This window comes from Jaculus jaculus, chromosome 3 (assembly GCF_020740685.1).
Source record: "Jaculus jaculus isolate mJacJac1 chromosome 3, mJacJac1.mat.Y.cur, whole genome shotgun sequence".
NCBI classification, from domain to species: Eukaryota; Metazoa; Chordata; class Mammalia; order Rodentia; family Dipodidae; genus Jaculus; species Jaculus jaculus.
In genome coordinates, this window is record NC_059104.1 from 87,966,368 (window position 1) to 87,992,301 (window position 25,934).

The 25,934-nt window shown below is 40.8% G+C and overlaps 2 protein-coding genes across 2 annotated transcripts; one reads left to right on the forward strand and one right to left on the reverse strand.

Moving 5' to 3' along the window:
- The first annotated feature begins 466 nt into the window (after nt 1-466).
- On the forward strand, nt 467-24,651 carry Tmem218 (transmembrane protein 218). The gene is made up of 4 exons (XM_004670573.2): nt 467-583; nt 18,121-18,231; nt 20,004-20,106; nt 24,093-24,651. Exons 2-4 carry the CDS (start codon nt 18,122-18,124, stop codon nt 24,225-24,227), a joined length of 348 nt encoding a protein of 115 aa, XP_004670630.1. The 5' UTR covers nt 467-583; nt 18,121; the 3' UTR covers nt 24,228-24,651.
- LOC101604848 (NADH dehydrogenase [ubiquinone] 1 alpha subcomplex subunit 7-like) lies at nt 14,591-14,932 on the reverse strand. The gene has a single exon (XM_045146057.1). The coding sequence runs from the start codon at nt 14,930-14,932 to the stop codon at nt 14,591-14,593; it is 342 nt and encodes a 113-aa protein (XP_045001992.1).
- Nucleotides 24,652-25,934: the final 1,283 nt, after the last annotated feature.

Below are 25,934 nucleotides of genomic sequence, written 5' to 3' on the forward strand. Positions count from 1 at the left end.
TGAACTTCGAAAGCTAAGGTTAGAATAACATCAAATAAAACAAGGCCAGGTAAAGATAATATAACGTGATGTCACTACAACTGGTGCCTGAGACTTAGTCCAAGAGGGTTGTTGAAGAGTCCTTAAAAGACCATGTCCGATCTAACTTGCCTCCCTGTCCCACCCGAGCCAGTGAACTGAGACACGCACTGAAGTGTCTCTATGCGGATTCGGGCTCCGCCGCTCCACCTCAGAGGGCAATCTCCAGGGCCAAGGGAGGTACCCACAAACAGCCCGCCCTCGGGCCACACAGACCAATGGTTTAGGGGGTGGTGTGATTGACGAGAGGTTACGGCCAGTCCCAGGGCTGACTAGTCAGAGGATACCCGCCCACACTCGGCGTTGCCTGGAGCCGCCCCAAACCTAAGCCAACGAAAAGAAAGTCGTGCGCCAAAAGAGAGGCTCTGATTCGTGAATCCTACAGCTCCTGAATGAAAGCCCACTTGTGATTCGTCCTGAGCAGACCGAACCTCAGAGGCGGGAGTAGGACCGAGGCTGATTGGGAATCGGGTCGGGGACCTGGAGAGCCCGGTGAGGGGCTGAGGTGAGAAGTGCGGTGGCCGTCGCTGCCCGAGGCCCGGGAAGGCGAGGACCGCGGCGCCGCGCCCGCCGCCTCTCTCTGGCGGTGGGCCTGGGTCTGAGACCCGGCGCTAATAGATGTCTAAGTGGGGGTCGTGAAGAAAAGGATGTTTTCTGTTTCAGTATCAGTGAGCGACTCGGAAACCGTTTATCTGAAACCTTAATCTTCCTGCAGTTACTGGAAGGAATCCTGCTGAGCAGGATGGGGCGCGGGGACCCTGTGCTCCTCTAGCCTCGGATGGGGAGCGCGCTGGGCACCGGCGCCGCAGGCCCCGCGGGGGGAGCGAGCTGACCGGGTCCCGTCGCCCGGCAGGGTCTAAGGACAGGGCCAGGGTGCAGGCAGCACAGCACCCCTTTCCATGGGCACATGTCACTTCGGTGGCATCTAGGTAGCTTGGCCACCCGTTTTTCCCCCCAGACTTGCATGTGACGTAGCTAGCAAAGGTGGGACATTAATATTTTAAAACCCAAACAATAGTGAGAAAAAAAGTGTGACTGTCCTGTCCTGCAATTACTGACAGAAAGGGCACACCAGCGTCTTCAGCCACTACAAACAAACTCCAGACACTTGTGTTGCCTTGTGCATCTGGCTTATGTGGGTCCTGGGGAATCGAACCTAGGTCCTTTGGCTTGGTAGGCAAATCCCTTAAGCGCTAAGCCAGCTCTCCAGCCCGACTTTGTTGTTTTGAGATAGGATTTTGCTTTGTAACCTAAGCTAGCCTCAAACTTGGGATCCTCCTTCCTCGGCCTCCTGAGTGCTAGGATTACTGGTGTGTGCCCAAGCCATCCCAATTACTTTTGAAGGTTTGAAACAAGCGATAAAAAAGCTGAAAGAATTTGCCCCAGAAGAGCACCTCTGTAATTTATTGTTTTCTGTTGCTTCTGAGAGGTTGAGTCTGAAAATAGGGAATGAAGGAGGCATCACCTACCACCAGCAGCACTTAAGCCACCTTACCTCCACAGACTCTCCATTTGTCCTGTGCAATAAATTATACCAAACATTAATCCTCTGCCTCGAGATCCTCCGGCTGTATGTACTTTTAATCCAGTGAGCTCAGGGCAGGAGTTAGTTATTTCACTGTCCCTCTTTTCACTGTTCTCTGAGAGCTGGTGAAAGAGCCAACCCAATCATAGATGAAGACAGAATATACTGCACACACCCCCAAAGGGCTCTGAAGAAACTTTCCAATGAAAGACCTCACAGTCTGGATTACAGGGAGAAAAGCAAATGAACAAAACACAACAAAAACAGCTAAGCCTGTATTTACTCTTGTCAGTTACTAAACAAGGTGTTTAAATTTATAAATCATTCTTTTTCTACTCTATGCTACTTGTCTTAAATGCCACAGGTATTAAGTAAATGAACTTTCTCAGAATCAGGTTGTCTAAACAATTAGTTCCCCAAATATTTGAAGAAGTCACATGAATCTTAAATAAAACTACTTGTTTTTTGTGTGTGCATGATTTAAAATATGTTTTTAGCAGAAAGTATTTAGACTCAACAGAACAATTTTCCTCAGTGGGATCAGAAGAGAAGTGGTTAACAATACATAAGTTTGTAGCTAAAAGCATTTGTACCCAGTGAGTAAGCACTGTTATCTCTATCTCCATCTCTACTTTATGTTTGTTTGTTTGTTTTTTTTTTTAACTAAGAACTTGATTATAAGAACACATTGCAAAAGTTTCCTCTCCTATGCCCCCATTCTACTGAGGCTCCTCTTCAGCAGGGTAATCAGTAATCATTGTGTGGTCATGAAGGCACCAGTCAGACTCTGTTGCTGGGACAGTGCGTCAAAAAACACCTTCCCATCCTGTGGCTCTTAAAATCTTTCTGGCCTGTCTTCCACCAATGTTTTTGAAGCACTGGAGGTCATGTTATAATTCTATTTTGGTGTTGAGCTCCCAGGAGCCTCTGATTTTTCTGCTTTGGTGAGTTTTGAGTCTCTGCAGTGTCTACCACCATGTCCACAGAGGAAGTTCTCAGGCTAGCAGTGAAATCAGTACTCATATTTAATCTGTCACTTCCTCTGTAATATTTCCTGGGCCTTGACAGATATGATAGAGATGATTTGCAGTGTGTTAGATAGTAGACTTTCTTTTCTTGTCATGCTGATGGGTCTTGGGTCATCTTGGTATTCACTGCCATCTGTAAAAAGAAGATTCTGTAGTCAGGAGTGAGAGCAGCATGGATCCAAGGGGATAAATGTAGACATTAGAAGATTTTGACAGGCATAACCCTTCCTTTTAGCCAAAGAACACTGGGGGCGTCCCTGTAGGGTCTATGACCTTAGCCATAGGCTTCTGACTTGGTTTTCAGTTACAAGTATGAATTTCCTCCCGCTGAGTGTGCCTCATATCTAGTCAGAAAGTAGTTCATTACCTCTAGCTTGTATGCCACTATTGCACCAGCGTACAAAGCCATCTTGTCTGACTGACTGATTTTGTAGTTTGAAAGATCCCATTTGTTCATGCTGTTGGTGACCTTTATCACCCAGCAGCTCACATATTGCTTTCCAGCACTATGAGAGCTAGCCAGCAGACAGCTGGCTTCCATCTCGGTTCCAGCATGATCTATGTCCTGCAACTGGAACCTGTGGTGTCTTCAGCAGTAGGGTACTACCATGTATTTCTGGTTGGTAAACAAGTGCTTTGGCAAAGGTCTGCTGTGTTTAAGGGTTCTCATGGGTCCCCTGCTCACTGGCACTTCTTTCTTAGAGGACTCTCTGTTCAGTTCCCTGCCCTATTTTTTTGTGGGTTGATTTTTTTTTAACTGCTTCTTTCTTTTAGTTTTTAGTTCTTTGTATATTCTAGATATTAAATCTCTATCAAATGTACAGCTGGTGAAGATTTTCTCCCATTGTATAGGTTGTCTATGGACTGTTAATGGTTTGCTTAATTGTACAATAACTTTTCAGTTTCATGAGATCCAAATGGTTGTTTTTCTTATTCTCTGAGCTATTGGATTCTTATTCACTTAAGTCTTTCCCTATGACAATATCTATGATCTCCCTATTTGTTTTTCTTCTTTTTAGGTCTTATAATGTGGTTCTTGATCCATCTGGAGTTGATTTTTGTGCATGCTAGATTCATTCTTCCACATGTGGTTATCCAATTTCTCCAGCACCATTTGGTGAAAATGCTGTTCTTTTCTACAGTGTTCATTTTTAACATGTCAAAGATCAGGTAGCTGTAGTTACTAGATCTTATACCTGGATCTTCTGTTCTATTCTGCTGGTCTACATGTCTGTTTTTGTTCCAGTACTGTGTTTTGTAGTACATGTTGAAATCAGATACGGTGGTTTCCGCAGTAATATTCTTTTTGCTGAGGATTTTGGCTATCCGAGGCCTTTTGTGCTTCCATGTGAATTTTGAGACTACTTTCTCTATTTCTGTGGAGAATGGCACTGGAATTTTGATTGGAATTGCATTGAATCTATATTTTGCTTTTGAATGGATGGTCATTTTCATGATATTAATTCTTCTGATCCATGAGCATAGGCAATTTTTCCATCTTCTCATGTCTTTCCCAATTTCTTTCTTCAGTGTTTTAATGTTTTCTCTGTACAGGTCTTTCACTTCCTTCATTAGGGATATTCCAAGGTATTTTAATTTCTTGTGGCTATTGTAAATGGGACTGCTTCCCAGATTCCTTTCTCTATATGTTTGTCATTGCTATATATGAAGGCTCTGATTTTTGTTGTTGTTGTTGTTTTCAAGGTAGGGTTTCACTGTAGCCCAGGCTGACCTGGAATTCACTGTGTAGTCTCAGGGTGGCCTCGAACTCATGGTGCTCCTCCTGTATCTTCTTCCCAAGTGCTGGTATTAAAGGTGTGCTCCACCATGCCAGGCTAAGGCTACTGATTTTTGTGTGTTGATTTTACATCCTGCCTTTGCTGAGTTTATCAACTTTTGGAATTTTGAAAATGTTTTTATTTATAAGCAGAGAGAGAGAGAATATATGAGAATAAATGGCCATTCCAATGCCTCTTGCCACTGCAGAAGAACTCAAGATGCATGCACCACTTTGTGTTTCTGGCTTTATGTGAATATTGGGGAACCAAACCTGGGGCATCACTCTTGGTAAGCAAGCACCTTCAGCTGCTGAGCCACCTGTCCTGCTCCCATTTAGGAGTGTTTTGGTAGTCTTTGGGTCACTTCAGGTATAGAATCATATGCAGATAAGGCTAATTTGACTTCTTACTTTAAAATTTATATCCCTTTTATTTCTTTCTCTTGTATTATTGCTCACGCTAAGATTTCAAGTACTACATTAAGTAGCAATGGGAAGAGTGGACACTCCTGTCTTGTTACACATTGTAATGGGAATGCTTCAAGCTTTTTTCCATTTGGTATGATATAGGCTGTAGGTCTGTTGTATGTAGCCCTGATTGTGTTGAGATATGGTCCTTCCAGCCCTAGTAGCTCCAGTGTTTTAATCATGAAGGGATGTCATATTTTGTGAAAGACTTTTTTTGCGTCTATTTTATGTGATGTATTATGATGATTGATTTTCATATATTGAACCACCCCTGCATCCCTGGGATGACACCTGTTTGATCACAGTGAATGATACTTTTGATGTGTTCTTGGATTTGACTTGCAATGATTTTATTGACAAATTTTGCCTATAAGTTCATCATGGTTTGGTCTATAATTTTCTTGTTGTGCCTTTGTCTGGTTTTGGTATTAGTGTAATGCCAACTTCATGTCAAGTTATTTGTGAAGTAATTTGAGAATCAATGGTTTTTGTTCTTCTATAAATGTGTGACAGAATTGGGCAGTGAATCCATGTGGGCCTGGACCTTTTTTTTTCATTGGGAGGCTTTTAATTACTCCTTCAATATCACTACATGTTATGGTTCTATTCAGATATTTTATTTTTTCTAAGGTTAGCATTGGTAGATTATGTAAATCAACAAATTCATCTATTTCCTTAGATTTTCCAATTTTGTGGAATATAGGTTTTTGCAATATGTTCTCATGATTCTCCCAATTTCATTTGAATCTAACGTAATGTCTCCTTTTCATCTCTAATCCTTTTTCATCTGTCTAAAGAGTCTTCTCTCTTTTTGTTATTGATGATTTCTAGATTTATTGCATTGTGCTCAGATATAATACAGCAAGTTATGTCAACTTTTCTGAATTTGTGGAGACTTGCTTTATGTCCTGATACATGATCTATTTTAGGGACGGTTCCATGAGCTACTGAGAAGAGTGTGTATTCTGTAGAGTTTGAATGAAATGTTTTGTAAAGTCCATTTTATCTGTGGTTTTGTTTAGCCCCATTGTTTCTGTATTTTCTGTTCGGATGATCTGTTGTGTAAAATCTATCTATTGGTGATAGTGAGGTATTAAAGTCACCCACTATTATTGTATTGGATTTATTTCCGATTTAATGTCTAGTAGATTTTACTTTATAAAATTTAGCATGCTTGTATTTGGTACATATATGTTTATGATCATCATATCCTCTTGTTGATTTGTTCCCTTGATGAGTATATAGTGATCTTTATCTCTTGATTACCGTGTTCTTTTTTCTTTTTTTTTCTTTTTTTTTTTTTTTGAGGTAGGGTCTCACTGTAGCTCAGGCTGACCTGGAACTCACTATGTAGTCTCAGGGTGGCCTTGAACTCACTGTGATCCTCCTACCTCTGCCTCCCAAGTGCTGGGATCAAAGGCATTCACCACCACGCCTGGCTTTCTTTTGATTACTTTTGATTTAAAGTCTATATTGTCAGATAGTGTAGCCATACCTGCTTGTTTCTTGTTTCTATTTGCTTGGAATATCTTTTTCCATATTTTCACTCTTAGCTGATATCTATCTTTAATGATAAATTGGGTTTCTTGAAGACAGCAAATTGATGGATTGACTTTTCTTATCCAGCCTGTTAATCTGTATTTTTTTTTTTTTCAAGGTAGGGTTTCACCCTAGCCCAGGCTGACTTGGAATTCATTATGCAGTCTCAAGGTGACTTTTAACTCTGTGATCCTCCTACTTCTGCCTCCCAATTGCTGGAATTAAAGGTTTACACCACCATGCCCAGCCTAGTCTGTATATTTTGATTGGGTAGTTGAGTCCCTTATGTTCAGAGTTATAAGTTGAGAGGTGTGAGTTAATTTCTATCAAATTGAAGACTTTGTGGAGTTTGTTGTTTTCTTTGACTTCATTTGCTTTCAGGTATGTTCTAGTTTTATTGTTTTTTTTTTCCCCTCCTATACTTTTGTGTGTGGTTTAGTCTTCTCTTTCAGTGCAAGGTATTCCATGCAATATTCTCTGTATGTCTGGTTTATTGCTCATAACTTCATAAAGCTGGCTTGTATCATGGAAAGTTTTTCTTTCACTTTCTATTATGGAGAATAATTTTGCTGTGTATAGTAGTTAAGTTGCACCTATGGCCTTTCAGAATTTGAAATATTCCATTCCAAGCCCTTCTTGCTTTTGGAGTTTCCATTAAAAAAAAAAAAATCAGTTGTAAATCTGATTGGCTCCCCCTTATAAGTGACTAGCTGATTTTGTTTCCTGGGCTTAGTGTTTTAAGTATAACGTGACATGGAGGACTTTATTCCCTAGTCTTGTCTCTTCATTATTCTGTGTGTCTCCTGTACCTGGATGGGCCTTTCTTTTGTAAGATTTGGAAAATTTTCTTCTATAATTTTATTGAAGATATTCTCTATGCCCTGGCCTGTAGTTTTTCCCTCTCTTGTGTATCTGTGATATGGATGTTTGATCATTTTAAGTGTCCCACATTTCCCATGTTCTGTTTGTATGTTTTTTAAACTTGACATTGATCTGTTTTCTCTGTCTTGTCTTCAAGCCCTGATACTTTGTCCTCCATGATCTATTCTGCTGATGAGACTTTCTTGGGAGCCTTTTTAAAAAAAATAGTACTTTATTATTTTTTATTTATTTGAGAGAGATAAAGAGAGATAAAAGAGAAATAGGCAGGTAGAGAGAGAGAGAGAAAATGGGCAAGCCAGGGCCTACAACCACTGCAGACGAACTCCAGATACATGTACCTTCTTGTGCATCTGGCTTACATGGGTCCTGAGGAGCTGAACCTGGGTCCTTTGGCTTTGTAGGCAAGTGCCTTAACCACTAAGCAATCTCTCCAGCCCTCTTGGAGAGCCTTTTAATGACATATTTCATTTTTGTTTTTCATTAAGTTTTTGTTCAGTGTCTCCATCTCTTTATTGAATTACATTTTCTTGTCTTGGTTTGACTTTCTTATTGTCTCTTGGAATTTATTCTTGTATTTGATCATATCCTCTTTGAATTCATTCCATTGTCCATTGAATTGTTTTTTTTTTGTGTGTGTTTATTCTCATCCATTTCATTCAGCTATCTATTGAGTCCTTTTTGATGCTCTTACATTTTATTTAGCTTTTTTTCATGGCCTTTTAAGTTGGTTGAATATGCCAGGTGTGGTGGCACATGCCTTTAGTCCCAGAACTTGGAAGGCAGAGATAGGAGGATTGCCATGAGTCTGAGGCCACGTTGAGACTACATAGTGAATTCCAGGTCAGCCTGAGCTACAGTGAAACCCTACTTCAAAAAAAAAAAAAAAAAAGTTGAGCCGGGCGTGGTGGCACACGCCTTTAATCCCAGCACTCGGGAGGCAGAGGTAGGAGGACTGCCATGAGTTCAAGGCCACCCTGAGATGACAGAGTTAATTCCAGGTCAGCCTGGACCAGAGTGAGACCCTACCTTGAAAAACCAAAAAAAAAAAAAAAGTTGCTGAATTTGTGCATCATAATTGCATTTTGTAATCCTATGTCTGGAATTTCCTTGAAGTAGCTTTCATTTGAAACTATGAGGCTAGGCAATCTTGGTTGGGGTATCTTGCCTTCTTTTCCAGATGGGTTGGCCCATCTGGAGATAATTCTTTTATCTTGCTGAGAATGCACCAACAATGACACTTGTAGAGCCTGTGTTGAGTGGCCTGGTCAGCTTTGATCCAGGTGGACATGGGATGGCAGTCTACCTTCAGATTTGGGCTGGAAACATAGGAAGCTGAGCAGGCTTCCTCCTTGTTCCTCCCATCTCTTTGTGGGGCCAGGCTGGGGCATGTGACCAGCTCAGGCAGTCTCTACTCAGGGATGCAAAGTCACTGTCAAATATCCACCAGTCTGATCCTGCAAGGTTCAGGTTGTATTCACAGAACTGAATGGGGCCCAGAAGTGCTCAGCTGGACCTTGAACAGCCAACTCATTGCCTGGGCCTGGAGAGAGCATCATTTCAGGTATCACTAGTCAGGGTAATGCAGGTGGGCAGGCTGGGGGGAGTCAGGTTAGTGCCAAAAGGGCTAGCTCCCCAGTGTGGGCCAGAGCTGTACTAGTGGTACTGAATGGGCTGGGGTGTGTGATAGGTTGAGTGTCCCTACTCAGGGTGGGGCAGGCAGGCAGAAGTGAAGCCAACTTCTTGTTTTTATCATCTCATTGACAATAATTTAGCTATTTGGGGGTCTGTGAATGCAAGTTAGTTGCCTAACATGTACAAGGTTTTGTGTTTGATTCACCACCACATTAACTGGGTGTAGTGGCACTGATAAGATGGAGGCAGGAGGTTTAGAAGTTCAAGGTCATTCTTGGGCACTTAGCACATTAGAGGCCAACCTGGGAGATGTGATCTCCTCTCTCAAAATTTTTTTCAATAGTGGAAATGATCATAAATATTACTCTTATATTGAAGTTGCAAAATAAATGACAACATGTTTGTCCCTGTAAAGCCACATCCAATAGTATACTCACCCAGTCCTTCCTTGCCATGCTTAGTAAGAAAATATATGGTGTGGTGGTTTTATTCAGGTGTCCCTCATAAACTTAGGTGTTGTAAATTCTAGGTTTCCAGCTGATGGAGATTTGGGAACTAACATCTCCTGGAGGCAGTGTATTGCTGGGGGTGGGCTTATGGATATTATAGCCAGTTTTCTCATGCCAGTGTTTGGCATACTCTCCTGCTGCTGTTGTCTACCTAATGTTAGTTAGGAGGTGATGTCTACCTTCTGCTCATGCCATCATTTTCCCCTGCCATCATGGAGCTTCCCTTCGAATCTGTAAGCCAAAATAAACTTTTTTTTTTCCCCACAAGCTGCTCTTGGTTGGGTGATTTCTGCCAACAATGTGAACCTGACTGCAACATGTGATTTCATTGTATCATAATGAACCTCAATTTTAGAAGCATTTGTGACTAATTGTCTCATTACTTAAGAGTTATAGGACATATGTAACCTGATATTTCCTGAGCTGATGAGTTTTTTAAGATATTAGGAAAGGAAGAACAGTATTTCTTGTTTTTTTTCTTTTTGTTTGTTTGTTTGTTTTTGAGGCAGGATCTCCTGAAGGGCCTGGCCTTGAACTCGATATGTTGCTGAGAATGACTCTGAACTCCTGATCTTCCTGTCTCTGCCTCTGGAGTGCTGTGATGACATGAGTACCCTCCCATGCCTAGTTTACACATTACTGGGGATTACCTAGTAACTAATGCTGAGCAAGGGCTCTGCTAACTGAGCCCAGCTCAGTACCTGTTGGTACCTGCTTCAGCTATCGTTTCTCCTGTATTCTAGGTGTTAAGTTGGTCCATGTATTGCAGGTTATTGTGTAGTTTGTGTATTGTGTATTGTGTATCTAAGACACCACCAGTTAACCTTAAATAGTTGTTTTCTTAAGGGTAGTACCAACAGCTCTGTCAACTAAGCTAGAAATTTGAGTCATTCCTAATCTCCCTTAACCCATCTCCATTTCCAAAGCTAACAATTCAACCTCAGGTCTCCTTCCTGATCACTTGCCTTTAGTCTTTGATTCTAATTCATGTAAATTCATGGATGCCCCATTCACCCCTGTCACCAGTTGTCTTCCTCCCCACTCCATACTAGGGATCGATACTAGGCAAGTATTCAACTACTGAGCAAAGCTGCCACTCTTTTCTTTTAACTTTTTATTTTGACACAGAGTCTTACCAAGTTGTCCAGGTGGGCCTTGAACTTGGAATCCTCTGGCCTCAGCCAGCTAGTTAGTTAGGATTATATGTCTGTATCACTAGGCCCAGCTACTCGTTAACTTTTTAAAAAATGAGAAATATCCTGCATTTCTAAGAGCTAGAGAATATTGCATTGGGTAGTGTAGCAAATATGTCCACCAGCCAGATTAACAAATATTAACATTTTTCTATTTGCTTAAGCTTTGCTCTTTAAAGAAACAAAACATCACAGATTTAGTTCAAATGCTTTGTGCTTTCTTGGTGGCCCCACACCACTTCCCTCTTCCCTCCTTAGAGGCACTCATTCAAATTGCTGTGTGGTATTTATAGCCATATTTTTGTGCTCTTGCTGTATATATGTACATCATAAATAATGTGTATTATTTTAGGGTTTTCTTTCAAGTTTAAAATATAAGTATCATATTATAGATTTCATTTTACAACTTATATTTATTCATTTAACTATATTTGTTTGCAATAGGGTCTCGCTGGGCTGGATCTAGAGATCTTCCTGCCTCAGCCTTCTAAATGCTGGTATTACAGGTGTATACCACTCTGCCTTACTTGTAGCCTACTTTTGTCACTCAGCATTGCTTTTGAGCTACATTCATATCAATATGGGTGGCTCAAGTTTATTCATTGTAAGTGTTTATTATGAGCATATCATACGGTATCCAGTCTCTTATAGGCACTTAACTTTTTTATTTTTTAGCTCTTCTCCTGCTATAAATGAAGCTGCAATGAAGGTCTTTGTATGTGTTTTTTCATATGAAAGGTTTTCTAAAACAGTGTTTCTCTAAGAAGGTACCATATCTCTGGAGAGCATTTTGGAATTGGAAAGGGCATATTTAGTTATTGTGTTTGGAAGATACCACAGGGATGGAGATTCTAGGTGCTGTGTAATGGGGCAGGCTTCAAATGAAGAAGGATACTGCCTCCTATACAAGATATCTGGGCCTAGAACCTCATTCCATTTTTTTATATTAACATAATGTAGTTTTGGCATAGTTTAATACAGCAAAATTTCCAGGAATGTAACTCTAATGTAAATCATAAAAATTATACTAATTTGTAGCTTGGAACCTTAACAAGAATTGTTCCTCCCTCTAGAAAACTCACATAACTGAAGGCAGCACAGCTCGTGGTATTTGAGTTGCCAGCACAACACACCTGCATAGTCTGCATACGTAGCTGTAGCGCTTGTGGTGATTCTAAGTTTAGGTGCAAGCATCTGACTGCTGTACTTCATTATGCATTCTTGTGTAGTCAGCCTGAACATTCACATAGCTAAACATATGCTATTTCATTATGAATTACTTCCATTTAAAATCGACTTCTGTACATGATACAAAGTAGAGGTTGAGTTTTATGATTTTCCGGTCGGATAATCATTTGTGTTACCACCACTGTGAAACCCTTACCCACTGATGAATACAGCCAAATCCTTCCTGTAGGAAGTTCTCAAAAATACGTGGGTCTGTTTCTGGGTGCTGAATTTCATGCCACCAGTCCATGTGTCTTTGTGCCACCATCACACTGTTTTAATTACCTTGGTTGTATAATTTGTCTGCGGCAGTTGGCAGCAAGAAAGGCAGGTTGCCATCCTAGTTCCAGAACTGTGTCAGCTATTCTTGGATCTTTACTCTCCTGTATGAATTTGGGATTCATTTTCCAGTTTTATAAAAAAATTATTTGTGGCTTTCAGTTAGAATTACCGTGAATTTAGCAGTGAATTAAAATTAAAATCTTTTGATTAAGCCATCCTGTCTAGGAGTATGAGTTACTTCTCCATTTGGGCTGCTGTAATTCTCTAGCTACTTAACTTAAAGAAAATGAATAAAGTTTTATGATTTTTATAATTTTAAGTACAAAAATCTTACAAATTTTGTTGGCCTTATTTATTCTTATATATACATGTACATGTATTTTTACCACAAAAGTTCAAATATATTAAAATATTTGGAAAATAGTACAGCCAACATCTATACATCTATCACTCAGCCTCAACAACTAGCTCATGACCTGTTTTATTTTAGTATCTTCTCTTCTTCTCCCTGCAGTAACATGAGGTGCCTAGACACCCTGTTCTGAAATGTCTTATTTGTGTATGTGTGTATACCATAAAGAAAATTACTTTGTACTTTGAAAAGGTCACTCCCCTAATATTAAATATCCAGCGACAATTCCAATCCCCCCAGTCATATCAAAAGCGTTTTACAGTTGCAGTGTGAGTCAGGACCCACCTCCAGGTTTTACATATTGCATTTGGCTGATGTATCCCCTACAGTTCTTTAAAGTGGACTTTTTAGTAAAGTTTAACATACAAGAAGGGAAACAAAACCTAAATGTACAGCTAGATATAGTTTATCAGAATTAGCAAAGCCAAGTAGCTCAATAAACAGAATTTGATCAGCAACACAGAAACGCGCCTTATGTCCCCTCCAGTCATGCAAGGTACACACACTCCTGACTTCACCTCAGAGTACTTTGGCCTGTTTTTTGAATTATTTCTTTTAGTGTGTATGTTTATGACTAGAGGATGTGTGTGCCACACACATGTGGAGGTAAGAGGACAACTTTCAAATTAGTCCTCACCTTCCATTTTCTTTTGAGGAAGGGTCTCATTGTTCCTTGCTCTGTTTGTGGTTTCAGAGAAATTCTGTTCTGCTTTCCTTCTTTTGGTAGGTACACTGGGATTATAAAAGCCCACCACAGCATACAGCTTTTATGTGATCTGTGGGGATTGAACTCAGGTCCTCAGCACAGAAAGCACTTTGTCCATGTGCCATTTCCCCACTCCCAGACCTGTTTTTTGACCATTATATAAGTGGAGTCATACAGTATGAACTTCTATCCTTTTTCACATAGTATTTGAAATTCATCCACACTTTAATATATAGTTGAATTTTATTCATCTTGATCTATCACCGTGTATAATTAGATTGTATGTATAATACTATACTTTATCCATTCTTTTGGTAGATATATGTGTGATTTCTTTTTTTTCTTTTTATTTATTTATTATTATTAGCTATACTGAACTTCTTGAGCACATTTTTTTGGTGACTCATATGTATGTTTCTGTTGGGATTTACCTAGGAGTAGAAGAGCTTTAGTAAATATTCAGTAGATATTACCAGTAGTTTTCAAAGCAGTTGTAACTATTGTACTTTTTGATTTTGGAGCATTTTTGGAGACAGGACCTCACTTTATAGCCTAAGCTAACCTCACACGTGGGATCCTCATGCCTTAGCCTCTGAGTGCTGGAATTAGAGGCATGAGCCACCATTCCCTGCTTAATTAGACTCCCAACAGTAGTTTATGAGGATTATGTTACTCTGTCCAGGCTAATGCTTTATGTTAATGTAAATCATTCTGGTAGACACACAGAGGCAATGCATTTTGGTTCTCATGTGCACGTTCCTGATGACGAGTGAAGCTGAGTTCCTTTTCACAAATTGGTCATTGAGGTCTGTTCTTTAGCAAGTTCATTCTCACTTTAAAAAATATTTTATTCATAGCTGGGCGTGGTGGCACACACCTTTAATCCCAAAATTTAGGAGGCAGAGGTAGGAGGATCACCATGAGTTTGAGGATACCCTGAGACAATAAAGTAAATTCCAGGTCAGTCTGGGCCAGAGTGAGACTCTACCTCAAAAACCCAAATTAATTAATTAATTAATTTAAAAATATACATATATAAAATTTGAGAGAGAGAGAATAGGTGTGCCAGGGCCTGTAGCCACTGCAAACAAACTCCAGACGCATGTGTCACCTTATGCATCTGTCTTTATTTGGGTTCTGGGAAATCAAACCCAGGTCCTTAGGCTTTGCAGGCAAGTAACCTTAACCACTAAGCCATCTCTCTAGCCCATTCTCAATTTCTTTTTGATAATGAAGCTCCATGTATTTGTTATAAATTAGGTCACAATCATCGCCAGACGGAATCCCAGGAGTAAAATCAGTAGGGTAGCCCTTTGGCTATGGCCAGGTGGCCTAGGGCAGGTAAGGCTGGTCCTTGGACAGCTCCCACTCATTTATGGGAGGAGGAGGTGTCACTGCTTTCTTCTCAGTGGCTGCCACAGCTGAGCTTTCTGCCGTCTTGTCTGACACTAGCACCATTTGTGAGGAGATGATGGAAGAGGGCACAGCTTCCTGGTGGTCATCACAAGTGCAGTAGTAATTGTTGGAGAGCTTATGGCTGGGGCCCACAGGCAGCCTAAGAGGTAGCTGGGTTTGCTTGGTGATCTCCTGGTAACGTAACTGCAGCTTTGCCTGCAGGTCTTGCTTTGATGCCCAGTTCCACAGCTTCTGAATAATGCGAATAGTAGATGCCATTCTCACTTGTTATGTTTAATCTAGTACTGAAATTAGAATCTGTTAAATTTCTGGGTTTTCCATTTGTTGTAGTATTTTTCTTCTTAATTCAATTTTGGAGATAATTATATATTATTATATATAATATAAGTATATATATATTTATATAATATATAATATATTATTATATAATATAATTATATATTTATATAATATATATAACATATTATATGTTATTATATAATATAATTATGTATATTATATATATTTATATTATATATTATATATTTATAATATAATTATATATATTTACATAATATATATATTATATATATATACATATATATATATATATATACATATATATATATATATATATATATATATATATATATATATATATATACTTTGAGACTTTTTTATTCGGTTCATGTTTGCTTCAAGGTGTATCTTTTTGCTAAATTATCCCGTTGTGGCTGTTTCTATTAATATTTTAAGCTTTATATATTTTTTTCTAATATTGCTTTACCAACTAATTTTGTTTTGTTTTAAATTGTGACACAAAACACATGAATTAAAGTTCACCATCTTAACCATTTTTAGGTTCAAGGTGTTTAGCTTTTTTTTTTTTGAGGTAGGGTTTCACTCTAGTCCAGGCTGACCTGGAGTTCACTATGTAGTCTCAGGGAGTCCTCGAACTCATGGTGATCCTCCTACCTCTGCCTTCCGAGAGCTGGGATTAAAGGCGTGCACCACCATGTCCGGCATTAGCATATTTTTTTAAAACTGAAACCTATCTCCAGAGTTTTCTTATCTTGTAAAACTGGACATCCATCTCCCCATTTTCCCTTGATATTTTTTGTTAGTATTTGACTTATATATCCTTTTCAAAGTCTATATTTTTAGCCTCTTTCATTTGCTTTTGTAAAGAACTGCTTTTAGTTTTTAAAAAATATAGTATGAATCTTTTGATAGTTAAATATGATGCGTTTTCATTTGCTATGATGGCATGATAATTGTTGTATAATGCCTTAACTATTCAAACAAGGGCAGAGTGCTCCCAGGGAGGGTAAAGAAGCAGGTGGGTGCTCCCCCTGCTGTCATCTTGCTACACTGATGCCTTCCCAAATGTGCCAGTACAGGTACCTCCCTTGGAACCCTTCTCTGTCCAGCTTTTATCTTGTACTGTGGATAGCTGTTCAGGTCACATTGTTCTCTAGTGGATCTAACCCTCTCTAGAAGATACTTCTTCTTTAAAAAAAATTGTTTGAGAGAGAGGGAGAGAAAGAGAGAGAGAGAGAGAAGAGGCAGATAGAATGGATACACCAGGGCCTCTAGCCACTGCACATGAACTCCAAATGCATCAATTTGTGCATCTGGCTTTATGTAGATGGTGGCAAATGAACCTGAGTCATTTGGCTTTACAGGCAAGCACCTTAACCACTCAGTCATCTCTCTAGCCCAAAAGATACATCTTACTTACCTTTGTCACATAATGATTTATATGATAGCACATCACAAATATTGTTTGAATAAATGTATTTTATTGATGTGTGTTTACAGTATTCTGGTGTGTGCATGTGCATGGTATGTGTGCAGATACATGTGTGCTCGGGTGCAGAGGCCAGAGGAGAATGTTAGGCACCCTTCTCTATTTCTCTTCTACCTCATTTCCTCGAGACAAAGTCTCACTGAACCTGGAGCTTGCCATCTTTTGGTCAGATTGGTTGACCCGCAAGCTCCTGCAATCCTTTCTCTGCCTCTCTCAGTGCTGGGGTTACGGGTATTCCTAATCATGCTTGGCTTTTTCATGAGTGATGGGTCAAACCCAGGTATTTAGGCTTACACAGCAAGCACTCTTATCTACAGAGCCATCTATCTAGCCCCTGGGTATATATTATTTTAAGCAGTGCATGCTTTGAGTCTCTTCTCCAGTAAGTTTACATCAGAACATCTCAGTCTATTCTCATTGAATTTAAATCATCACTTAAAGAAAACCAGCAACCTAAGAAGAATCTGATCTCTTAGAATTTGTCTCCGATAGTGCAGGAAAACCAAGGTGGCCTGTAGAATGATGTTACCTTGCAGTGGGCTCAGTGGTGGCCCCTTGAAAGATATGTCCACACCTGACCCTTGAAATCTATTAATGTGACTTTATTTGGCAAAAGGTCTTTGCAGATATAATTAAGGTAGGAGTCTTGTGACAAGATCATTCTAGATTACTAGAGGGTAATCAATGACAACCTTATAATGGGCAGACAAGGAGAATATTGTGTGGTGATGGAAGCAGTTAGTGGAATTAGTCACTAGCCAAGGAATGCTTGGTGCCACCAGAAGTTAAAATACACCAAGAAGTGTCCTTTCCTTAAGGGAGCATGTGGCCCAGCCTATGCCTTTAGTAGACTTGTGGTCTCAAAAACAGTACAAGAAAGAGTTTCTGTTATTACAAGCCACAATTAGGAAACTAACAGTTATACAGCACTTACCTCTTCTGTGCCATGGATATAATTAATCCATTTTCTTTACCATGATGAAATTAGCCAGGCCTGTAATGCACTTAGCACATAGTAAATGTCCCAAACTAGTGATGGCTGGTCTTTTAAAAACTGAAGGTTTTGTTTGTTTTGCAGGGGAAAAAACAAAACTCAGTAATAGAGTAGAACCAAGATGGTGGCATACCCAGCACTCAGGAGGGGAGGCAGAGGTAGGAGGATTGCTACGAGTTGAAGCCATTCTGGGACTACAGAACAAGTTCCAGGTCAATCTGGGCTAGAATGAGACCCTATCTCAAAAACAACCAATAATAATAATAACAATAACAATAGAGAGGAAATTCTTGTCTTGTGATTAGCTAGTGAGTCAAAGTTTGTGTCTTTGATTTAACTAGGCTTCAACTTCTGCTTTAGCACTAATGTCTTGCAGCAGTCCTGGGTTTAGCTTTTGTGATGGACTCAGCGTTCTGCTGAGGGCTGATGAGAGAAGTCAAAGTAGAACTTGTGACCAAATTTGCAATGGCACATGTGGAGCAGAAAGCAGTCCTGCTCCCCGTGCAAAGAATACTTTGGGTTCTACATTCCCAGTTCTTGTTAAGGGATTCAGGCTGGGCATTCCTGAAAGTTAAAGGCCTGTGTGTTGTCTGAATACCAGGAGCAGGTGTGATCAGTGTCTGGCCAGAGCTCAAGCTAATGCTGTGTGTCTCTGTCCTCTAGGATGGCCGACATGGTGCTGGGAGTGGGTGCTGGCGTGTTCGTCCTCGCCCTGCTGTGGGTGTTGGTTCTGCTACTGTGTGTGCTATTGTCCAGAGCCTCCGGGATAGCTAGGTAAGGCCTTCTTTCCAGCTGTGAGTCCTAGGTAAAAGCAATTAGAGGCAAAATCGCTGACGCTCATTAAACATTTAGAATTCAGAAGATCATTTTTGTAATTACTGGCAGTTTGAATGAGTTGCATTTTAACCTCTTATTATAAGCACTAACTGTGTTATTTATGCTCTGAGGCAGGGGTGGGAGGAGAAGGGAAGTCTATTTTTCAGTTCTCACTGTGGAGGAGATGAGAGGAAGACAAGAGATGACAAGAAAATCTGCTTTGGAATTTCTAGGGGGTTGTACGTGGGAGTTTTTCCTAATTGTTCAGATGTATGGCAAATGTATTGTCCAGTACCTAAGGCTCTATCTAGCCTGGGCTCAGACACGATAAGGAGGCTTTCAGCCATCCCTTCATGCCAGGCTGTAACATGACTTGAAGACTCTACAGTTACACTCTGGTGGGACAGTGTAAGAAGCAGAGAATTATGGCATTTACTGACATGTTCTGGTTTAAAAATAATCAAAGTAAGGGGTAGCATTGCCTTGATTTTTCTCAATTGTGTTTCATATAGAAGCACAAACAAAAACTAAGAATTCCCATTGTTGGGAAGTTGGCATTCCTAGGAATAAATAGAAATGCACCTAGTTGCTGCCTATCTAGGAAGAAAGGCTTTGGGGTTACAGCAGTTACTTTCCCATTGCTGTGAACAAAAATGTGGCCATAAGGGCTGGAGAGATGGCTTAGTGGTTAAGCGCTTGCCTGTGAAGCCTAAGGACCCCGGTTCGAGGTGCGGTTCCCCAGGTCCCACGTTAGCCAGATGCACAAGGGGGCGCACGCATCTGGAGTTCGTTTGCAGTGGCTGGAAGCCCTGGCGCGCCCATTCTCTCTCTTTCCCTCTATCTGTCTTTCTCTCTGTGTCTGTCGCTCTCAAATAAATAAACAAAAAATTAAAAAATAAAAAGAAAAAAAATGTGGCCATAAGCAGCTTAGGGAAGGACAGTTTATTTTGACTTATTGTTCCAGAGGGTAGAGTCCATCACAGTAGGGAAATAAATCAAGGCAGGAGCCAGAATCTGGTACCATCCATGTGTGGTGGTTAGATTCAGGTGTCCCACATAAACTTAGGTGTTCTAAATGCTAGGTCCCCAGCTGATGACAATTTGGAATTAAAGCCTCCTGGAGGCCTTGTATTATTGGGGGTGGACTTATGGGTGGTACAGTCAGCTTCCTCTTGCCAGTGTTTGGCACACTCTCCTATTGTTATTGTCCATCTGATGTTGGCCAGGAGGTGATGTCCACCCTCTGCTTATTTTCCCTGTCATTATAGAGCCCCCTGTCAAGTCTGTAAGCCAAAATAAACTCTTTTCTCTTCCACAAGTTGCTCTTGGTCAGGTGTTTGCTGCCAGCAATGCAAACCTGACTGCAACAAGCAGGAAGTAAAAAACCAAAGGCCAGGCCAGGCCAGGTTGTAACACCTCAAGATCTAACTCCATTGACACACTTCCAACAAAGTTCCACTCATAAGGGTTTCATAACCTTCCCGAATAGTGCCACTTTGATGGAGACCATGTGTTCAAATACATGAATCTATGGTAATGGGAGACATTACATTCAAACCAGCACAGGGATGGAGGACTTTGTAAACAGCTCGGCTTTGGATATTGCTAGGGGACTGAAGCATAGAACTCTGATCCCAGGAAAGAGCCAGTACAGGTTGAACTGGTTAGAAAAGAAACTACAAGCACTGATTTTAATACTTTTCTAAAATCCTTGGTCTCTTCATCCCCAGGTTCTCTATCACTTTTGTCTTGCTTGGTGCTCTGATCATCACATCAGTTCTACTGCTTTTCCCACGAGCCAGTGAATTCCCAGAGCCAGAGGGTGAAATGAAGGTAAAGCTATTAGGTTTCATTTTGCCCCTAATCCCAGACCTCTTCCCACCCACTCTGCAACCTGAGGTGTGTTCAAATTGCCCTGTTCAAACAGTGCTAGGGTAGGTTCAGAGAAGGTTGTCTCTTCACCTGGGAAAATGATCTTCTGAATCCCACCCACAAACCCATTAGGCTGTGATTTGCCTTATGATCTGCCCCATCTTGCAGTTATATCAGGTTGAGTGACTGTGTGGAAAACTGCCCCTACTGAGCAGATGGAGAAAGAGGGATGACAGGAATGAGCATAGGAACCAGTGAGGTGTTCCTATTCCTGGTAACCCTGGCTCTGAATTTCAGATCCTAAGTTTAAAGTGATACCATGCTGTCAGGATGCTGAATGACATTTTCCATCTCTCTGTGGTAGACTGTTTCCCCCTGTGGTGTAGAATCATTTCCATAGAGAAGAGGAGGGAAAGAGGAGCCTGTCTGTGGGCAGCTCAAGGAAAGTTGGAGATGAATTCCAGACTAATCAATAATCTTCTTGTTCTTATTCCTGGATCCATATCTTCCAGCTCCCCCCCACACACCTGTAAATTTGTTGTTATCACCTCTCCATGGTCCTTTTCTGCAGACTCCACACCTTCTCATTCATTCCTGATTTGGGGCTCCAACTCTACCATGTGTGATTGGTCTCAGCCCCACAGACTTTTGCTAAGGGTATTGACAACTTCAGTCTCATTTACTCCTTTTCATGGTCCTTCCATTATCCAATGCTGTTTTAATTTCTTAGTAGAAACAATGAATATAGTTAACATGTCTTAAAGGATTACCACGTGCCAGCCTCCACTAAGCATCTTATTTTTATCATCTCATTTAAACCTTACAATAACCTTAACATAGTATGAGATAAATACTATTATTATCACCATTTTAACTAAGGATGCTATAAGAGGTTAAGGTAAGTTGCCCAAGGCAATACCTATCCAGGAAGAGGCAGAGTAAGGATTGAAGCTAGTTCTGTTTTCAAAATCTTCATTGTTTCCAGGCGTGGTGGCACATATCTTTAGTCCCAGCACTCGGGAGGTAGAAGTAGGAGAATCGCCATGAGTTTGAGGCCACCCTGAGTTTACATAGTTAATTCCAGGTCAGCCTGGACCAGAATTAGACCCGACTTCAAACCCCGCCTTCCCCCCACCAAAAAAATCTTCATTGTTGAAAAGGTAACTGAGTCTCAGAAGCTATTCAACAGATCTCATGGATTAGCAACTTTTATATAATTTTTGAAGTAAAATGAATATATACCTTCAACTCTACCTAAGACTTATGGTGGCGAAAGGAAGAACATTAGTTCTAAGAATTCTCAGGGAAATTATACTTACCACATAAATTCAAGGAATTATTTCCGTGGATGCCAGGTTTTCTGTTTGCATTTGGCATTCACTCTGAGTGTAAATTCCCACCCCAGCATCTTTGATTTTAAGGAAAAAGAGTGATAAAAACTGTCATATTTCTAGACTAATGTAGACATGATTATTGTAGAAGGCATAGAGCAAAACTGTTTCTAGATCAGTCCCTCTACTCTTTCATATGAGTTTCAGACTCAGGAGAGAATGGGATTTGAGCAAAATATGTTTGTCAGCATGGCCAGCAGAATTGGTGTTCTCATTTTCAGGTTTTGAGCGCCAGCTCCCATGGTAGCCTAGCTCAATACTGTATCAATAATACATGGCCTGGGCCCACTGCACCCAAGGCCTGCTAATTGGCTAATTAAAAAGTGAAACAGTCGAACGAGCAGACATGTAGCCCGCCAGAGACTTGTTCAGTATTGGAGCCAAGGTCAAAGTTATGTTAAAGCTGTTTTATCAAACTGACCTTTGTTGCAAGTTGCCTCTAGAGCAGCTGGGGTGGCTGTAGCCAACCTTATTCTTGTCTTTAGATCTCACTCATCATACCAATCCTTGGGTGTGACATTTACATTGTACATAGACACTGTATTAGCTTTCTATTGCTGCTGTAACAAATTACTGCAAACATAATGGCTCATGACCGATTTATTATATACATCTCTGTAGGTTAGAAGGATACCATCATCAAAGGGTTGGCAGAGCTTTGTGTCTTTATGATAGTTCTAGAGGAACATCTATGCCCTCTCTTCTTCTAGCTGTAGAGGCTTCTCCTAGTTTCTGACTCATAGTCTCCTTCCTCTGCCTTTAAAGCTAGCAATGGATCCCTCTCACACTGCTTACACTTGCCATCTCTCTTTGACCGTGTTTTCTGTCTCTTCAACTTATTTACATTGGGCCCATGTGGATTAGCTATCTGGGCTAGCCTCCCTGGCTTAGCTAGTTGGCAACATGTGCTATGTAATTAAACATCTTCAGAGTTTGGGGATTAGGGCCTTTGGGCCATTACTTAGACGGTAACAATTGCCTTCAGGTATTTGGGAGTCTCTTGTAGATATGGGTCCTCAAGGCTTCCTTCCATAAGTCAAGCATTTACTTTATGATGTTGCTCCATTAGGTCTGAACACTAAATGCTTTTGTGTGCCCAAATTTAAGCACCAACACTCAGCTGTGGGGGGAGTCGAGCTCTGACAGTGAATGGCAGACAAGTGGGTAGAGCCATTAAAGACTCTTGTCAACAAGGACCAGTAGAATTGGGGCCTTGGGCATATCTGGTTACCAGGCAACCAGCTGCATGATATGGCAAGTTACTTACCCTCTTAGTATTTTAATCTCTTAGGCAAGTGGACAGTTTCTCTCTCCCTTAGAATTCTGGGTAAAAGATGTTAGGGTTCATAACTCTTATTGCTGGGACAACACCCAACCAAACGCAGCTTATGGGAGGGAAGGATTTATTCCAGACTTAGTTTCAAAGGGAAGTGTTATCATGGTGGAGAAGCATGGCAGCCAGCTCACATCTTCATACCTCAGCAGCATGGAGAGAGCAGCAAGACTGAGCAGAGTTACCTCTGAGCACCCAGCAGGCTGCACTAATCAACCCCTGTGTCCTTCCTCAGCACCACTCCTTCTCCATCAAGGTTCCAGTGCCCAAAGGCAAAGGACTAAGTAAATTAGGTCTTAGTCACAAACGCTCAAGGCTATGGGGGACATTTTATATCCAAACTGCCACAAAAAGTTACCTCATGAGTCTCAACTCACCAAGGTGCTGAGAAGTAGTGATAGGGGTATGTTCAGCACTGAAACATCTCTATCATACCCTCCAAGGCTCAGGGTCTACTGCAGAAGAGGTGGTGAAAAGGATGTAAGAGCCAAAGGAAGGGAGGAATACTTATTACTGTCTTCCAGACACAAAGTGGACATGGTATTCATGACCTCATAGTGGCTGATGTTATCTACACAAGACATGTGTAATGGGAGGAAAAATAAATAATGACATCAAAATAGAAGAGTGATTAGTTGGAAAGAAGGGATTCAGGGGAAGGGGGAAAAGGCAGTTAGCGGGAGGGGAGTATGATCATGGTATATTGCCTGTATGGATGGAAGTTTTCAATAAAAAGTTGAAAAAAAGTCACCCCTTTTTTCCTAAAAAGCCAATGGGTTGATGATTTTTAGGGTTGAAACATACATGCATGGTACTTTCTTATACTATTTTATTTTACTATTTGTTTCAAATTCAACATAGTAAAGTGTTTTAACAACAATAATGAGCCTTTCTAGGACCAAGCAAGTTGCCATTACCTTTTTTAGATAACTGATTTCACAGCATAAAGTGACTCATTCAAGAACTTCAAAGCATTTATAAAATCTGCCACTGACCCATTTGTTTCCTACTTTAACAGTCCTTTAAAAATTAAAGAGAACTCTTGTATCTTCTATTCACAAAGCTGAGAAAAGATTTTCTTGCTCATATACTCTCCAACAGCAAGATGGTACTGGAACTTACAAATATGAGCAAAGAAACTCTGCACATTCATCAGCTCTCAGGTTAACACAGGCAAGACACCGGAGTAGCAGTGACTGCATTGTGATGTTTTCTCTCTCCAGATCGTGGATGGCTTTTTCATTGGCCGCTATGTCCTGCTGGCTCTCCTCAGTGCTATCTTTCTTGGAGGCCTCTTCTTGGTTCTTACTCATCATTTATTGGAGCCAATCTATGCAAAACCACTGCGATCCCGCTGAGCACTGCTCCAGAAACACCAGACCTTCTTCGCTCCTTCACTTTGACATCAAGGATAAGCGGTGGGCAGGCGGGGGTCTTCAGAGTCTCGTTTTGATGCCTTCATGTCTTCAGATTGAGGAGGATCCATTTATCACTGAACCCTGGCTTCCAGAAACCATGGCCAAATAGACTGAGCATAGATTGTGTTCTTAGTAGCTTTTCTCCAGGTTCTCCATTTGTTTTGAATGGTATGTAGTAATGGTGATATTCTTGGAGGAGATTCCCAGTCAAGACATTACTAGGGGATTTGGAGAAAAGGAGTTTTGAGTTGTGTTGTCCAACAGAAGAACCTGGTCCTTTTTGGTAATATGTAAAATTTTTACTTGTGAGTTTGGAATCATTTGAAAGGAAAGATACACAACCATAAAAGTTTGCTTTAAGTGACAAGTGTTTCCCTGTACTCTGATAAAGTCAGAAACAACAACCAAAGGCTGGCTTTCTCTTCAAACTCTAGTTTTTGGGTCCTTGTGTGTATTGTATGTGCACCGTTGCATAAGAATGGCTAGGCATGCATGTGGAGGCTAGGGGAGGATGTTGCATGTCCTCTTCTATAATTCTTCTGCTTTATTTCCTTGAGATGTATCTCACTGAAGTTAGAGCTTGACCATCTTTTTTGTTGTTGTTGTTAGACTGGCTAACCAGCCATGAACCTATCTCTGTGCCCCCTTAGGACTGAGGTTAAGGTGTATATGTGTAGCCATATCTATCTTTATTTTTTTTTAATATTGGTAATAAGGATTAAGCTCAGGTCCTTATGCTTGTATAGCCCATGGTCTTGGGCTGGGGACATGGTTCAATGGTTAAAGGCACTTGTTTGGAAATGCTCTTACCCACCAAGCCATGTCCCTAAGCCCAGGTTTTGTGAGTTTTTTACATTTCAAATTTGCTTAGAAATTATAGGAAAGTTATGGAAATGTTGGTTGTTGGTCTTCCTGCCATGTATCCTAGGTTCTTTTTCATCTAGGATTTTTGTGGCCTTTGTATGCCTTACTTAATTAGAAGAGTCAATTTTGAGCTGTGGTTCTCCCCCCACCCCCTTTTTTTTTGGCAGTGCTAGGCATTAAACATAGTGTTTCATACATGCTGGGCAAGCACTCTACCACCCCAGCTCCCATTTTGTTTTTTATTTTGAAAAATAATCTTGTTAAGTAATCCAGGCTAGCCCAAACAGATCTGAACTAGCAATGTTCCTATTTTAGCCTCCTGAATAGCTAGAACTGTAGGCCTGCACCATCAGACTTGGCTCTTTTCATGTTTGTTTGTTTTTTTTGTTTTGTTTGAGTCAGGGTGACTGTGCAGCCCAGGCTGGTCTTGAACTCTTGATCCTTCTGCCTCAGCCTTTTTTTTTTTTTTTGAGGTAGGGTCTCACTCTAGCCCAGGCTGACCTGGAATTCACTATGGAGGCCTCAAACTCACAGCAATCCTCCTATCTCTGCCTCCTTAGTACTGGGATTAAAGTCATGCACCACCACGCCTGGCTGCCTCAGCCTTTTGAGTGCTGAGACTACAGGTGTGCACCACTGTGCTTGCCTCTTGTTTCATCTTTGCAGTTCTCCATTGCTGGTAAGAAATGTATATTCTCAGCACTGAAGTCTAACTATACTTGTCTAGTCTCCCAGATCAAGTAAAGCTTGTCACTAGCTGGAGGGCTTTGATCTGGCTGTGCT